Here is a 16140-nt window from a genome sequence, read left to right on the forward strand (position 1 = left end):
TGATCCACATAATAAACAGGGATATTTGCATCACACTCAATTTTCTGAAAGCACCGTTTTAATATTTATGTGTTTTTCAAGTTAAGCATGGTAATTCTTCCATGGGTTTATCTTAGAATAGGAGAAATTTGAAATGTCTAACTTCAAGGGTCTTTTCAGAAATGATATCTGAAATAAAGGAATGCATGGGAAATGTATTATTCCCTTCACTATGTTCATACCAAAATGAGAGTATAGGAGCATTATTAGGAAATTAAAATTTATTTAAACTCATATTCTATATAATTGGTTCTAAGAAAATTTATTTTTGAGATAAAAAAATCATGAAAGTGTTAGCGTTTTGCTCTACTGTCATAGTTTGTGCGTGGATAGGGATGAAATAAACCTAATAGGTTTTTTTTTTTTCAAAAAAAATTTGATAACAAAATCTCCAATTTTCTTCATTTTGTGAAATAAATTTTTTTTTCTTGGAACAGACCCTAGTGTTATAGCCATGCTGTGGTTCTGCCAAATCAAAAATGTAAGTACCCTATTTTGCCTGTTCCCGTTAATTGGTATTGTTTTGAAATTTATGATTATATTGATGAATCCATGTTTCTTTGGATTGTTCATTTTATTTTTGCTCATTTACCTGTTGTCTTCTTTGATGTTTCCTTAGTGTTTTTATGCCACGGTTGAAGTAACTGGGACTGCAGTAGTCTCTGGGGTGCTTGTGGTGATGGAGTCTGAGGAAGTGAGGTACTGTGAGGAAGTGATGGACTCTGAGGAAGCTTCCGGAAGGACTACGCTGTTCACCACTGGTTCAGTGGCAAGAATTGGTGTAGGCTCAATAGTAGCAGTGGTGGTGATGGTGGGGATGGTTGTTTTAGCCTCAATTTTCTTTGGAGGAATGGCAAAAAGTGATGCATGTCGGTGTGGGTGGCGTGCCATGGTGGGTGAGTGAATATTTGGCAGGACTTGCTGCTGAGGAATCTGGGCATGTGGCATATATACAGCTGGTTTTGCATAATATGTGTGAGGCATATATGGACTATTAATCAGTATAGCTGGTCTACGTTGGTAGAAATTTGGTTCATAATGAGGGTAGCTATTCAGCATATAAAGAATTGGGACATATGAAACTGTTTTCTGATTGAACAATCTTTCATTATTCTCACGGCACTGCAAAAAGAAATAAGTTATGCAGAATAATATTACAAACCTGAATGTAAAGATATCTTCAATCAGCATTTTTTGAGATAATATAGTATTTGACATTGAGAAAGCACTATATTGGAAGTAGTGAACCCAGAAATTATATTATTTTACAAAGTATGGATTTATACTTTTCCCTTCTACTTCATGATTTTCACTATTATAAACTATTTTCAATACTATAAAAATATTTGCTTCAGACAAATTAGATGAGGTAATTCATAATGTAAACCACACTGCCCAGAGTTTGGCATATGTGTGATAAGTGATCTAAGTACAGAGTCTAAAAAACTCAGGGAGAACTTTGACATGTAATACACATGTGGACACACATGATCACACACATATACATATGTAATCTCACCACATATTTGTAATTTCACACAGATTTTAGTAATCTGGAGATTAGTCCGAATGCACATTTGTTTTTTTTCTAAGTTAATTACAGCATAATAGTAAAATACTATGATGTGGAGGGATTTCTGGATTTAGACTTTGGATTTTCTTTTCAGTTTAATTTTCTCCACAAAGATCAGATAGGGAGTTTCTATTTTTATCTGCCTGCGTTCTATCAATTACATGTAGCCATAAAAATTTGTTAGTAAATTTTTCATATGAATAGAAATAAATCAAGAAAATTATGTACAAAGCTTCCATTTCTCAAAAAAAGAGACATATTTAAAGGTATTCAAACATGTGGGAAACAAAAAGGGGAAGTAAAAACAAGTGTATGAGAAGCATTCAAAAATGAGTCAGAGAGGAATCTTTTCCTGAATTTTAAAAAGTGGACAGAAGAGATATTAAGCTTTACTTTTGTTTTCATTTTTCCCCCCAATATCAATGCTAAGGAAAAAAAAAAAAAACCTTTCTCTTGGTCTGATAGCCTTAAAACATGGCATGTAATTCAAGATAATACCTGCAGAGATAATGCCTATAGAGAAAATTTATTTCTCTATAAAATAAAACAATATATTTCTCATATTGTTAAATATACATGAAAACCAAAGATACATGAGTTGGGTTATGCAATGAAACCAAGACTTTCAGATGAACATCAAGGTTAATTCACATTATCTGTTGCTTAAGTGATTTTTTTTTTTTTTGCAAAGATTATTAGATTACTTTATGGAGAATAATTATTTATTTACTTTTGAGACAGAGTCTCTCTCTGTCACCCTGGTTAGAGTACAGTGGTGTCATTGTAGCTCACTACAAACTCAAACTCAAACTCAAACTCAAGCTATCCTCTTGCCTTAGCCTCTCAAGTAGCAGGGACTACAGGTGCATGCCACGTTGCCCAGCTCATTTTTCTATTTTTAGTAGAGGCTAATTTTTCTATGTTTAGTAGAGACAGGGTCTTGCTCTTGCTCTTGCTCAGGCTGGTCTTGAACTCCTGAGCTCAAGCAATCCTCCTGCCTCAGCCTCTCAGAGTGCTAGGATTGTAGGTATGAGCCCTGAGCCCAGCCTTACATATTTAGTTATTAGATAGAAGGCACTTTAATATGATTGATTTTTTAGAATATTATATCTTAGAATTCATATCTCTAATAGAAATAATTAAAACAAACTTACTGCTGATCGTTCCTGGTTTTGCACCACTGCAGCCTGGGGAGTTCCAGAAAAAGAAATAATAAGAAATAAGAAATAAAAAAAGGAAAGCAGACTTGTTTTGTTTTGTTTTGGCTTAGAAAAATACCTTTTGTCTTAAAAACAAAGCTTTTTTTGTTTTCATTTTCATTTTTTGTTTCTTTAAGACAGAGACCCCCTCTGTTGCCTGTGTTAGAGTGCAGTGTTGTCATCATAGCTCACTGCAACCTCAACCTCCTGGGTTTAAGCGATCCTCTTGCCTCAGCCTCCCAAGTAGCTGGGACTACAGGCGCACACAACCATGCTGCCTGGTTAATGTTTGTATTTTTTGTAGAGACAGGATCTTGCTATGTTGGTTAGGCTGGTGTGGAATGCCAGGCCTAAGGAATCATTCTGCCTCAGCCCCCCAAAGTGTTGTCATCCCAAAGGATTACAGGCATGAACTGCCTTGCCTGGTCCCATTTGAATATTTTAAAATATTTTTCATGATTATTTAATCTATGAGGCCTGCGAACTAATCAAGAAGCAACAGCAATCTACTGATTAAAATAGTAATAATGAACTTCATATTTAACTTGTCCTTAAATATCACCACCCACAAAAAAAAAAATTCTCTGTTGAAAATAATCTGATCATATGACCTTTTTGCCAACAAATACACATATTTTCTTAAATGAAAAATATGGATAACCTATAATCAGTTTGTACTAAATATATGTTGTTAAAAATTAGAGGAGAATTGAGCATATTTTCCTTTGCTCTCATACCATGATAATTCATGACGTTACTTAGAAGATTTAAAATATTGCTTCTTGCATAACCTTAATATATAAATGACATATAAATAATAGTGTTTTTAAAATCATCTTTCATTTGTTTTTATAGTTTTTTTCTTAATTCTGGATTGTAATGTGCATAGAAAATCAAGAATGTGGAAACAATTTTATAGACGTGCATATATAAAGCTTTGAAAATCTCCCAAAGGTTTTATAAACTTTTGAGATGAGATGATAATATTAAATATTCTTAAATTGACAGTTCTAGTTTAGGATATTTCACACATATTCCTTGGGTATAAAATGACTCTAGAAACCTTTTGGAAGCTGTGGGTGTGGAAAAATCATAGATTTTATAAGGGAATAAAATTCAGGGTGTGTTGAGACAAAGACTTGTTTTTCTCTAAATGTATTAAATCATTAGTTTAAAATTAAAATAAATAAGTATTATAGAAACTTTATCTACAATCAAAAATTTTTATAAACTAAATACTTAAAACAATATCAACCTATATTATATATTCCCACTATCTGCTTGTATAAAAAATATCCTGCTTTTTCTCAAGAAACATGATCTATTATGTCTCCATTTATCTCATAGTTTTCATACTGATATTTTTATGGTTGAAAAATAAGTGATCAATGATTATGTCATGAAATGTTTCTTCTTTATTGTTATCTACTTAGGATAAAATTTTAATTGTAGATAGAGAGATGAATAACATCTGTATACCAATGGTCCTTTAATAGTTTTTATTGATTCTTTAGTTTTCCAAAAATATGACTGGGGACAAAAGTTCTTTGATAGGAATTATCAAACTGTTTTGCAGAAAAGTTGTGCCAACTTATAATGCTGTGAGTTTGTATAGTTGATCATATAATTGCTAGTAAAAATATTATCTTAACTATTTTTATTTGGGGGCAAGGTGATAAATTAGCACCTAAAGGATGGTATCACAGTGTTGATTTCATTTGTGCAATTTTGACTACTCATAAGATTGAGTGGTGGTAAATCAATAAACTTTAATTTTTATTTCGTGTTATTTGTTCATGTCCATGGGACTTGAGGCCTTTGTAAAATGTGGGGTGCCTGGGGGATAAAGTAGTAGGCACAAGAAGCTCAAGAAGAGGTTGCAGAAGAGCAGGTGGTTGTGGATCATTTAAAGATGTAAATTTTAACTGCTACCACTCAAAGAGAAAACCAAAGTTCCAAATGTGCAGGTGGCCACCAATAAAATGTAATTCCAAAGAATAGATGACAGAGAAGAAATGCAAAAGTTATAGTAATTAAAATTTTTAAAAAGTAATTTTGACTCCAAGAATTTACCTAGTAGAATTTTTTACTAGGTATTAACTTTAAAACCAGTCTAAACTTAATAATAACTGAATCCAGAAACAAAGACTAATGTCCTCCAAAATTTTACAGTCAAGGAGGGAAGACATAGACTGTTGTCTCTGTTTGCCTCCTCTTTCTTGCTGTTGGCAAATACAGTTCCATGAATTCCTGGATGAATGTGAAAATAAAACATGATGATAGCCAAAACAGCAATGAAAACAAGTCAAAAAATTGTAAGAAAAAAAAACCTTTTTCTTGGTCTGATAGCCTTAAAAAATGCATGTAATTCAAGATAATGCCTGCAGGCCTTACAACTGTTTAGGGACATGGATCCCTGGAAAGGCCTAATAAAAGATAAAATAATTATCTGAATGTTAAAGGTAGAAAGAAGGGTCAAGGTCTTTGAAACTGGTGGAAAAGCTTAACCAAACTCCTGATCTTTTCAGGATCTAGTTCCTAAAGAGACTGGAGTCTGGGTGAGATAGAAATTTAATTAACATAATTTCTGATTCTAGACTATGATTTCTGTATTTATTCTTATGAATTATCTTTAGATTATTTTATAATTTAAAAATATTTTCAATATCATTTCCCCCCAATGTATTTTCTCTATAGTATGAGAATTTTAAAGGTTTTCTATACATGAATGTGATTTCTTAATTCATCAGAACTAAATGGATATCCAGAAGAATATGATTTTAATTTCATAATAGAAATCAATATCAAGATAAATTTACTTTTAAGGAAATATAGCAAGTATGCAGCTATTTTGTTTTATGAAGTGCAACTGCATATAGAAATTTGCATAATTAGAACCCTTACATAAAAGTTTCTTAAAGTCTAAATAAAAATTTATTATATGAAATTAACTCACCAAAAAAGGCAGGGTTGATACCAGGACATTCACAACTAGAAGAAAATGCTTCATTATTGCACCTAAAAATAAATTTTAAAAAATTAAAAGGATTATTTCTAACAATTTAGGAGTGTTTTGGATGCAATGTTTGCTTTGGTTAAGAAAAAAAAAAGTAAATTTACAGGTAGATTTAGCCAATGTGAAAAATCTATTTTAACAAAAGTGTGAGAAAATCAAACTTGGGGTAAAAAAAATTTTGAATTTAATTTTTGACAATAATAATGGAATTATCATTGCAAGTTTAATTATCTACTCATTTAATATATACCAAGAACCTACTAGGAACAAGGTACTATGCCAAATGTTGAGATTATCAAGGTTAATCTGATACAAGTATCATCAATTTAACAAGCCAAATTTTTATCCAGCGTCTTTTCTTAACAGATGTCTTATTAAATAGCAGCTAATACAAGTTACAAGAGCTCATTCAATCTGAAATGCAGGAGTTAATCCCTTTGTTTACAAAGAGTAGGATGGCTGCAGTGGCCGAGCTGTTTTCTTTTTCCGCCCCTCCCCAGCCTGACGAGCTGCCTGGGACTTGCCCGTGATTTTCTTACTATACTCCGGGTGATCCCCAGGTACTCCAGGGCCGACAGGGGACAAGTTTACAGGCTCAAAACAATATGAAACCTTAAAAGCCTAACCGAGAGCCTGCTGTGCAACCCCAGCCGAAATAGCTCAGTTGGGAGGGTGTTAGACTGAAAATCTGAGAGCCCCTGGTTTGATCCCTGGGATGCTGCTCTAGCACAAACTGAGCCCATTTTTATCCGCGCGCTTGGAGGCGCATTGAAACTTCTGGCACTTTGGGACCAGCCTTTTAAAAAACTATGCAAGGGTCTACTGAGCCATATACTGATTTTTTCTCTCGCCTTAAAAAGGCGGTTCAGAGGAGCGTTAGTTCCACAGAGGCTGCTACTATTATCCTACAGTCTGTGGCTGTGAAAAACGCTAATCCTGACTGTCAGAAAATTCTGCGCCCGCTAGAGGCTGGTGGCCCACTCTGGGTGAATATGTAAGAGCCTGCGCGGTGTGGGGGCGCTGCCCACCAGGCCACTAAGAGACTTTGAGAAACACACTAGGACCACTCTTCTCTTCTGACAGTAACTTTGCTAAACTTCAGCCAAGAATATCATGCATGGTGATGCTTTATTCAATGCTATACCTCAAACTTTTCTTTTTCTCAGAATCCAGGATTTCGTAGGATACTTGTATATATGGAAAACAAACAAGTTTATATTTTTGGACAGGAAAGTATGTATAAAAAACTATTTTAACAATCCAATGTTTCCATCAAGCAAATGATCATATGTACAATTTTTTCTACCTTATTTCATCTCATTGTTCTTAGTGTGCTTCAGTAATACAGGTTAATATTAAACATAATTATTTATGACTTTGTGCAATGTTAAATTTTTTAAATCTATCAACTTCTTAAAGTTCATTCTAAGTTGCATATTATAATGGTCTCAAATGTTATTTTACCTGCCCAATATATATTTCTTTCTTTTCAAGATAATTTCATACATCATTTGACTTACCTAATTGCTAAATAATATATGTGTGGACTGTTATTGACAGTACTTGTTTTAAAAGTCATACTTATTCAAGGCAATCAAAAAAATTTTTTTTTCCACTAAGGTATTTTCTTTCAGGTAGCTTGATATAGCAGTAAAACTTAAAAATTACACACTAAACTTTGTATCTATTTTAAGTAATATATGTAAGACTTAAACATAAATGTTTTATTATTTCTTATATAAAGTGTTAAATTAATTGATACCAGATTCCACTTGTAATCTAAAAAAGTGAGAGGCAAATGGACTATAACAATATAGGAGTATTATATATACACACAAATGTAATATTTGTCCTCACTCCTTGGTAAGTTTGTGTATATAACTTATAAATATACACATGTAACATACAAATGTATAACATATGTATGTGTGTAATGCTATTTGCATATACTTACAATGTATGCATATATGTTAATCTATATAAACAATTATAATGTTTATGTATCATATATAATATGATGTATACTACAACTAATTATAATCTATAGTATCCACTATATGCTATATAATATGTATATAAATATATGATCATACATCATATATAAATGTCAAAATATAAGCAAATGATATATATAATAACACTATAAAATTGTGTACATTCTGTGATGCACAATTAAAAACACTCAATAACTTTTAAAAGCTCCTTAGAGATATAAATTGGCTGGGACCGACATTAGGTATACCTACTTACATTTTGTAACATTTATTTGCTACATTAGAGGGAAGCTCAGCTCTCAACAGTCCTCACTCTCTTTCCCCACAAGCTAAAGAAGAGCTGCAATTCATGGAGCAACGTCTTAGCTCTGGATTTCTTACCTTTCTTCAGCCTTCCTGTCCAATTATTCTCTACCTTTTTCATAAATATCATTCTCCTACAGGTTGCCTGGGCCAAGGTGCTAGCATCCTTAAATGGTTGTTTTTAGCAAATAATTAAAATAAAAAACTTAAACTTGTTCATTTAATCACCAGGGGTTGACGACAAAGCCGTCAGTGGTCTGGACGAGATCTCAATAAAATAGTTACAAATTTGAGTTCCAAAGATATTCTAACTAAACTAGAGCTTTCTTCTGCCTGGCAAGTAGCATGTGTGATTCTTTACTTGTAGCTTCTGTTCACAATGCCTCAGCTAAGCGCGCCTTCCATCGTACCAATGCTAAAGGCCTTCAACAACGATTTTCTCTTTACAGAAAAATAGGTTTGTGCTATTGTTCGCTCGTGTTCTGCCTGTGCCCCCTCACTCTTCCTTCTTTCCCCTCTCGGTGTAACCCACAAGAGTTGTGTAGTAATCATATTTCGCAGATGGATGTTACCCACGTTGCATCGTTTGGGATTATTACTCATCTTTATTTCTGTTTTGCAGTCATGGGATAAACAGATAACGCTCCAGCTTATACCTCTCAAAAACTTGTTGACTTTTTAACATTATATTCTATCCAACATATTACTGGAATTCCTTTTAACAGCCAAGGGCAAGCCATCATCAAACATGCCAATCATACTCTCAAGCTTATATTACAAAAAAAAAAAATAAGGGAGGGGGAGTCAAGGAATCTCATCATCAACATTTACTTCGTGCTCTCTATACCCTTAAATTTTTAAATTTTTGGCAGGACTTGCATGCCTCAGCAGTAGAGCATCATTTTGCTTTTTCACCTCCTTTGCAAAAGGCCTGGGATCCTGTGCACGTTGCTGCCCCTACTGGTGGATGGATTAAAATAAAAGTTTTACCATGGGGTCGGAGGTATGCTTATGTCTCCACAGAGCAAAGTTGTGAGTGGGTTCCTGTGCACCACCTCAGGTGACGGTATCCTCAGCAAGAGGCCGCTTGAGAAGAAAATGCTGACTACCACTGCGTCAGGCAGCACACGCACATTACAGACCATAGCGAATGATTAGCAGGAGGCATAACACCAGAGTCAGCCACCTACAGTGTGGTCAATCACAGACTTCTTTTTAATTCACATGAAGTGATACAACCCACCCTCCCACACATACACAAGAAAATACTCTGCAAAATGATACTAATTCTTCCCTTTTTTGCATAAACAGAAATAACACAGATATGACCATACTTTATATATCAGCTATTTAAACCAATAGTACTTACATTTGCCCTCACTCCTTGGTAAGAAGAAATGATTTGTGAAATGGTAGAACTATTCAGCTCTCATTAGTATTTGCAAGGTATGTTTTAAAACAATAATTATACTATAACAAAGAAAATTATGACTTTTAGGTAGAAATAAAATTTGAAAGTAAAGGGTCAATTTGGATCATTATTAGGGGTCCAACTTTCTGAGAAGTTGAGTCTTCAGATTTGTCTATAGGAATAGGTTCATTGTCTTGAATACCTTCCTATTTAGCATTCACAATGTCTTCTACAGTTTAGCCAGTATCAAACCTTGACTTTAATACAAAGTAAGGTTAAAAATAAATTCAATCATATTACCCTTCAGAATCTAAGATGTAGATTAGACATTAATATTAAAACAATGCTGGGACATATTCGAGCTTGCTAATAAAGGCTAAAATAAAGAAAATATGATTATAAAATAACTTTGATGAGGTCTCAATTACTGTGACAAGGATCACTGTCTCTGGGCATTTCAGTAACATTACCTTTCCTTGTGCCTGTCAAGTCTTGCTTGGCAGTAGGTTGAGTTGGCCTGTCAGCTGTAGAGAAGAACCAAGATAAACAAATGGAGACTAATTAAAGGCTATTAGTACCTTGAGTCACGCTATTCTATTTCCCTCCTACTTTTTACCCAATAAGATGATGACTAAAAGGAAAGATTTGACAATAGCAGGGTCATCTTTGGGTCAATCTTAGTTAATGAAATGCGGAGGGGAAAATAGAGTTGTCATTCATAACGCTTGAAAAAAAAAGCTATTCATATCTTTTTGTTCCACTGATGAATTCTACCATATATTTGAGAAAGAAATAATATAAATTTTGCACAAAGGCTTCCAGAAACTTAGAGAGGAAGACACAGTTTCTAACTCATTTTATGAGGACAGTATCATTCTTTTTAAAAAAAATTTATATATTTTTAGAAAATGAATCTTTTAATTTTTTATAAAGAAATATAGAAGAATTTTTTAAAAATTTATATTCATGATCAACTAATATCACCGATTTGAATTTAAAACAATTGCTTAAAGGAAAAATAGCCACAATACTTTAATACTTTAAATAGTTTTTTTTAGTTTAAGAACCTGGATTTCAAGTGATACTACATGGATGGGCTGTGGTTGGTTTTCCTCATTCCACAATCACACCTATTGATTTTTAAAAATTAGAAAACGGATCACCTCTTACATATTTCAAAACATTTCCTTACAAATTAAATCCATACATGAAACATTTCAATCGATATGATGTAGGAGCCGATTGCATTTAAGCTGCAGCATATATTCTTCGGTATGAATTTAATACCTACTTATTGATTGATTAATTCTTATGAATAAACTTTTTTAGAGTTTTAAATTTCAATAATATTGGTGAACAGTTTGGAATGTAGAATATTAAATTATTGAGTTGGGGATAATTGTTGTTCAAGGAAGCTTGTTCTAACTTGGAGTATAAATTATACTATCAATATGGTGGATATTTGGGTAAAATATACCAAAACAAAAAAATTGCTTAGATAGTTTAGGAAAGAATATTTTCTTTTACTTGTGTTTCTTTTTTTTTATTTTTTTATTTTTTTATTTTGGACGAGGTTCTGGGGCCCCAAGAGTGAGGGGCCCCAGAAGTCGCTCTTACTTGTGTTTCTGTAAAAATAATAATAACTGTGACTTCATTTTGGCTGTGAAGTTCTGACCAGACTGAGGTATTTACAGGAATCAATGTAGGACTGCCAGAATACAAACAAGAAATAATATTGGCATTGTAGTTATGTCTCTATTCCTGTCTGTTTCTTAGAATTGTTTCATGTCTTAGAAAGCTGGAAACAATGTTCTGAACCCTAGAATACTTATTCAACTTGTACAGAGTAAGTTGAGATTTTCCTTTTCTCAGAATAATTGGTTACTACCGGTCAAGGAGAGATGGCTGAGTTTCAGAACTGCTAAACAAGTTGCTAATGTAGTAATACCAGCCATTCTATCTGAACTATTTAGCCACAGAGTTTTCCTTTGGTTGTCAGGGTACATAGTTGGAATATTATGGTCTGGTCAACCCTTAAATTCTGAAAGTGTTCTCTTTCACGTGGTAATTTCTCAGCCATTGATTTAGAATCATGGGAATAATATTGATTTTCAGCTGAGTGTTTAATTATTTAGTTCACAAATACCATAGACTCAGAATACTTTGAAAAACATTGTTTTAGCAGGAAAATATATGAAGTCTGTCCGAAAAGTATCCAGCCATCGTTAATATAATATATAATATTATGTGGCTGGATACTTTCTGGACAGAACTCACATTTCAAGAACACCTGGGAATGCTAGGAATCTTTCTCTCCCATTGAAAGAAAAACACTTTTACAGTAGGATCCCCCATTTACTTCAAACACTAATCTGGCTCCTCTGGGGGCTCTGCAAAATCATTCTTTGTGCACATGTATTATTCTAGCTGTTGTTTCAGGCATTAGGCATAAACTAGTAACCAAAGCAGGCAAACATTCCTGCCTCTGTGGAGTTCACAGTCTACCATATACTTGAATACCAGTGACTTTGGATATTTCCCATATGTATTTATTGATCTAAGGAAATTTTTTGAGTGACTGTCATGGACAAACTAGGTGAACTCTATAATGGAGGCTCCAAAGTAAAGCAAAAGGAGGATCAGAAGTCCTATGCCAGGAAATCTTCCATGAAGCTGGGATGATGCTGAACAAGGCTCCCAAAGAGTGTTTGTAATCTGGAACTAATTCACCAGTCTTGATCTAGTCACATATTAAGGAGCATGGCCTGTTCCTAGAACATCCTTGAATTACAGGACGAGAACAAGCAGGGTTTCTCAGTCAAGCTCCAGCTTACTTTTATTTAAGTCCTGATAATCAGCATATATTCATACAATAGTTCACACAGTGGGACTGGGTAAGAGGAACTGTGGGTATGTAAGTGCACATTCCAAGCATTGTAAAAAAAAATGTTCTTAATATTGTCAATATTGTAGCAAAATGAAATATCAAAATTTTGCTCTTCTGTAGCCAATTCAATTAAATAACCAATAAACACACATACTGTTCTTATTATAAACACAGCGCTTTTTGGAATATAGTAGACAGCCACAATCTCTGCTTGTAGAGACCATCTAAAGAGATAGTTCCTCCTGAACACTTATAGAGAGACTATTTTGAGACTATGAGGAGACATTTGATGCCATCTGGAGCCCAGAATGAGTGTCATTATGACTTTAGCATTAGTGCATAAATTGATACTTTAGTAAATTTCGAGGGGTCCAGGATTTCTGGGGCTATTGTAAAGACACACATTAGAAAATACAAGAAAATTTTCCATTTATATAAAGCATTATTTCCCCAGTATGATCTTAAGTCCCTCTGTAACCCTGTCCTACCACACTATTCAAAATAAACAACCAGGTCAGTGATGATCTCCATGTAGTTAAATCCAATGCTAACATTTAGATCTCCTTTACTTGATATTTTAGCAGCTTTTGGCATGGCGATTACTCTTTCTGACTTGTAATGTTTTATTCTTTTGGTTTTTCTTCTTTACTCCCTTTCTTTATGGTTTTCTTCTAGTCACCAGTTGCTCTTAGTTTCTCTTTTGGTTCCTTTTATTGTCCTCTAATTCTAAATTTGGGAGAACCTCCCAAGATTCTTCATGAGTTCATCATCCCTATATCTTTTTCCCTCTACCTTTAGTATCATTCTAGTTAACCTACTCTATTCCCACAGCCTTAAATATCATCAACATACTGTTGACATGACTGAACTCCATACTCAGGTATCCAAAAGCTATTTTAACATAAATAAATAGACATCCCCAAATTAATATGAACAAAACAGAATATAATTTTTTAAAAACTTTTGCTTACGTTCTTTTTTTATTTCAAAATATTAAGTGGTATGATGTTTTTGGTTACATGGATGGTTTTTATAATGGTTGAGTCACAGCTATAAGTAGTGTGTTCATTGTACCTCTTAGGTAGGTTTTTGCCCCTCCCCCTTCCCCTTCCTCTCCCCTCCTCCTTAATTTCCACTGAGTTTTACTTCTATTTGTGCACATGTGTGCTCATTGGTTAGTTCCATTTTAATAGTGAGTACATGTGGTGTTTATTTTTTCATTCTTTAGATATTTCACTCAGGATAATGGTCTCCAAGTGCCATTCAAATTGTTGCAAAAGGCATTTTTTTTTTTTTTTTTGAGACAGAGTCTCGCTTTGTTGTCCAGGCTAGAGTGAGTGCCATGGCGTCAGCCTCGCTCACAGCAACCTCAAACTCCTGGGCTCAAGCGATCCTCCTGCCTCAGCCTCCCCAAGTAGCTGGGACTACAGGCATGCGCCACCATGCCTGGCTAATTTTTTCTATATATATTAGTTGGCCAATTAATTTATTTGTATTTTTTATAATAGAGATGGGGTCTCGCTCTTGCTCAGGCTGGTTTCGAACTCCCGACCTCGAGCAATCCGCCCGCCTCAGCCTCCCAGAGAGCTAGGATTACAGGCGTGAGCCACCGCGCCCGGCTGGCATTTTGTTTTAATGGCCATTTTAATGGGTAAATAGTTTTATCATCCTGTTTTAATGGCTAAATAGTTCTCCATGGTATACATATACCACATTTTATTAATCCACTTATGAATTGATGGGTACTTGGGTTGATACCACATATTTGCAATTGTGAATTGCTCTGCAATAAACATTCAAATGCAGGTGTCTTTTTGACAAAATGACTTCTTTTCCTTTGGGTAGGTACTCAGTAACAGGGTTGCTGGGTAGAATGGTAGGTCTACTTTTAGTTCTTTGAAGAATCTCGATACTGTTTTCCATAAAGGTTGTACGGACTTGCAGTACCACCAACAGTGTGAAAGCGTTCCATTCTCTCTGCATCCATGCCAATATCTATTTTTTTTTTTTTTGAGACAGAGTCTCGCTTTGTTGCCTAGGCTAGAGTGAGTGCCGTGGCGTCAGCCTAGCTCACAGCAACCTCAAACTCCTGGGCTCAAGTGATCCTTCTGCCTCAGCCTCCCGAGTAGCTGGGACTACAGGCATGCGCCACCATGCCCGGCTACTTTTTTCTATATATATCAGTTGGCCAATTAGTTTCTTTCTATTTATGGTAGAGACAGGGTCTCGGCTGGTTTCAAACTCCCGACCTCGAGCAATCCGCCCGCCTCGGCCTCCCAGAGAGCTAGGATTACAGGCGTGAGCCACCGCGCCCGGCCTTCAATATCTATTTTTTGACTTTTTAATAAAAGCTAATATGCATTTTCCTAATGATTAGTGATGTTAAGAATATTTTCATGTTTATTGGCCATTTATCTTCTTTTGAAAAGCTTCTGTTCATGTCTTTTGCCCACTGTTAATGGGGTTGTTTGTTTTGTTCTTGCCAATTTATTCCTTTTGTTTGTAGATTCTGCTTATTAGTTCTTTATTGGATGTATAGCTTGTGAATATTTTCTCCCATTCTGTAGGTTGTCTATTTGCTCTGTTGATTATTTTGTTAGCTGTGTAGAAGCTTTTTAATTTAATCAAATCCCATTTATTTATTTTTGTTATTGCTGTAATTGCCATTGGGTTCTTAGTTACAAATTCTTTGCCAAGGCCAATATTTTGAAGAGTTTTTCCTAAATTTTCTCCTAGAATTCTTATGATTTCATGCCTTATATTTAAGTCTTTTATCCATCTTGAATTAACTTTTGTGAGTGGTGAGAAATATGGATCCTGTTTCATTCTTCTGCATGTGGCTGTCCAATTTTGCCAGCACCATTTATTGAATGGGGCTACTTTTCCCAGTGTATATTGCTGTCTACTTTGTCAAAGATTAGATGGGTATATGAGAGTGGTTTTATATGGGGGTTCTCTATTCTTTTTTATTGGTCTATGTCTCTAATTTTGTGCCAATACTGTGCTATTTTGGTTACTATCGCCTTGTAGTATAGTTTGAAGTCTGGTAAATGTGATACCTCCAGATCTGTTCTTTTTGCTTAAGACTGCTTTGGCTATTCAGGCTCTTTTCTGGTTCCAAACAATGCACAGAATTGTTTTTCTAGATCTGTGAATTATGATGTTGATATTATATTTTGATGGGGATTTCATTGAATCTATAAATCACTTTGGGTAGTACGGGCATGTTAACAATACTGATTCTACCAATCCATGAACATGATATGTTTTTCCATTTGTTTGTGTCATCTGCGATTTTTTAGCAGTGTTTCGCAGTTCTCTTTGTAGAGAGATTTCACCTTCTTGGTTAAGTATATTCCTAGGTATTTTATTTTCTTTGTAGCTGTTGTGCATGGTATTGAGTCTTTGATTTGACTTTTATTTTGAGTGTTATTGGCTGATTGCTCTGACTAGGACCACAACAGTGGTCCCATGGAATTATAATTGGGCTGAAAAATTCCTACAACCTAGTGACATCTTGGTGATTCCGATCCTGTGTAGGCCTAGGCTAATGTTTGTGTTTGTGTCTTAGTTTTAAACAAATAAGTTTAAAAGGTAAAAATATAAACTTAAAATAGAAAAATCTCACAGAATAAGAATATAAAGAAAAAATATTTCTGTATGGCTATACAATGTGTTTGTGTTTTTGGCTAAGTGTTATTACAAAAGAGTCAAAAAG

At 34.4% G+C, this 16140-nt stretch overlaps 2 protein-coding genes across 2 annotated transcripts in view; both read right to left on the bottom strand.

Annotated features, from left to right (window-relative positions):
* Positions 1 to 663: 663 nt before the first annotated feature.
* On the bottom strand, positions 664 to 5821 carry CSN3 (casein kappa). Its single transcript, XM_020284230.2, has 3 exons — positions 5768 to 5821; positions 2767 to 2799; positions 664 to 1161 (listed from the first exon to the last, which is right to left on the bottom strand). Exons 1-3 carry the CDS (start codon positions 5819 to 5821, stop codon positions 664 to 666), a joined length of 585 nt encoding a protein of 194 aa, XP_020139819.2.
* A 447-nt stretch (positions 5822 to 6268) lies between these two features.
* Positions 6269 to 16140, bottom strand: part of ODAM (odontogenic, ameloblast associated) — a 37605-nt gene continuing 27733 nt past the window's right edge. The window contains exon 13 of the mRNA XM_012785940.3: positions 6269 to 6421. Coding sequence (XP_012641394.2) covers positions 6269 to 6421 — 153 coding nt within the window. The remainder of the gene's footprint in view (positions 6422 to 16140) is intronic.

The sequence above is a fragment of the Microcebus murinus genome, chromosome 26, assembly GCF_040939455.1.
Source record: "Microcebus murinus isolate Inina chromosome 26, M.murinus_Inina_mat1.0, whole genome shotgun sequence".
Classification (NCBI taxonomy): domain Eukaryota; kingdom Metazoa; phylum Chordata; class Mammalia; order Primates; family Cheirogaleidae; genus Microcebus; species Microcebus murinus.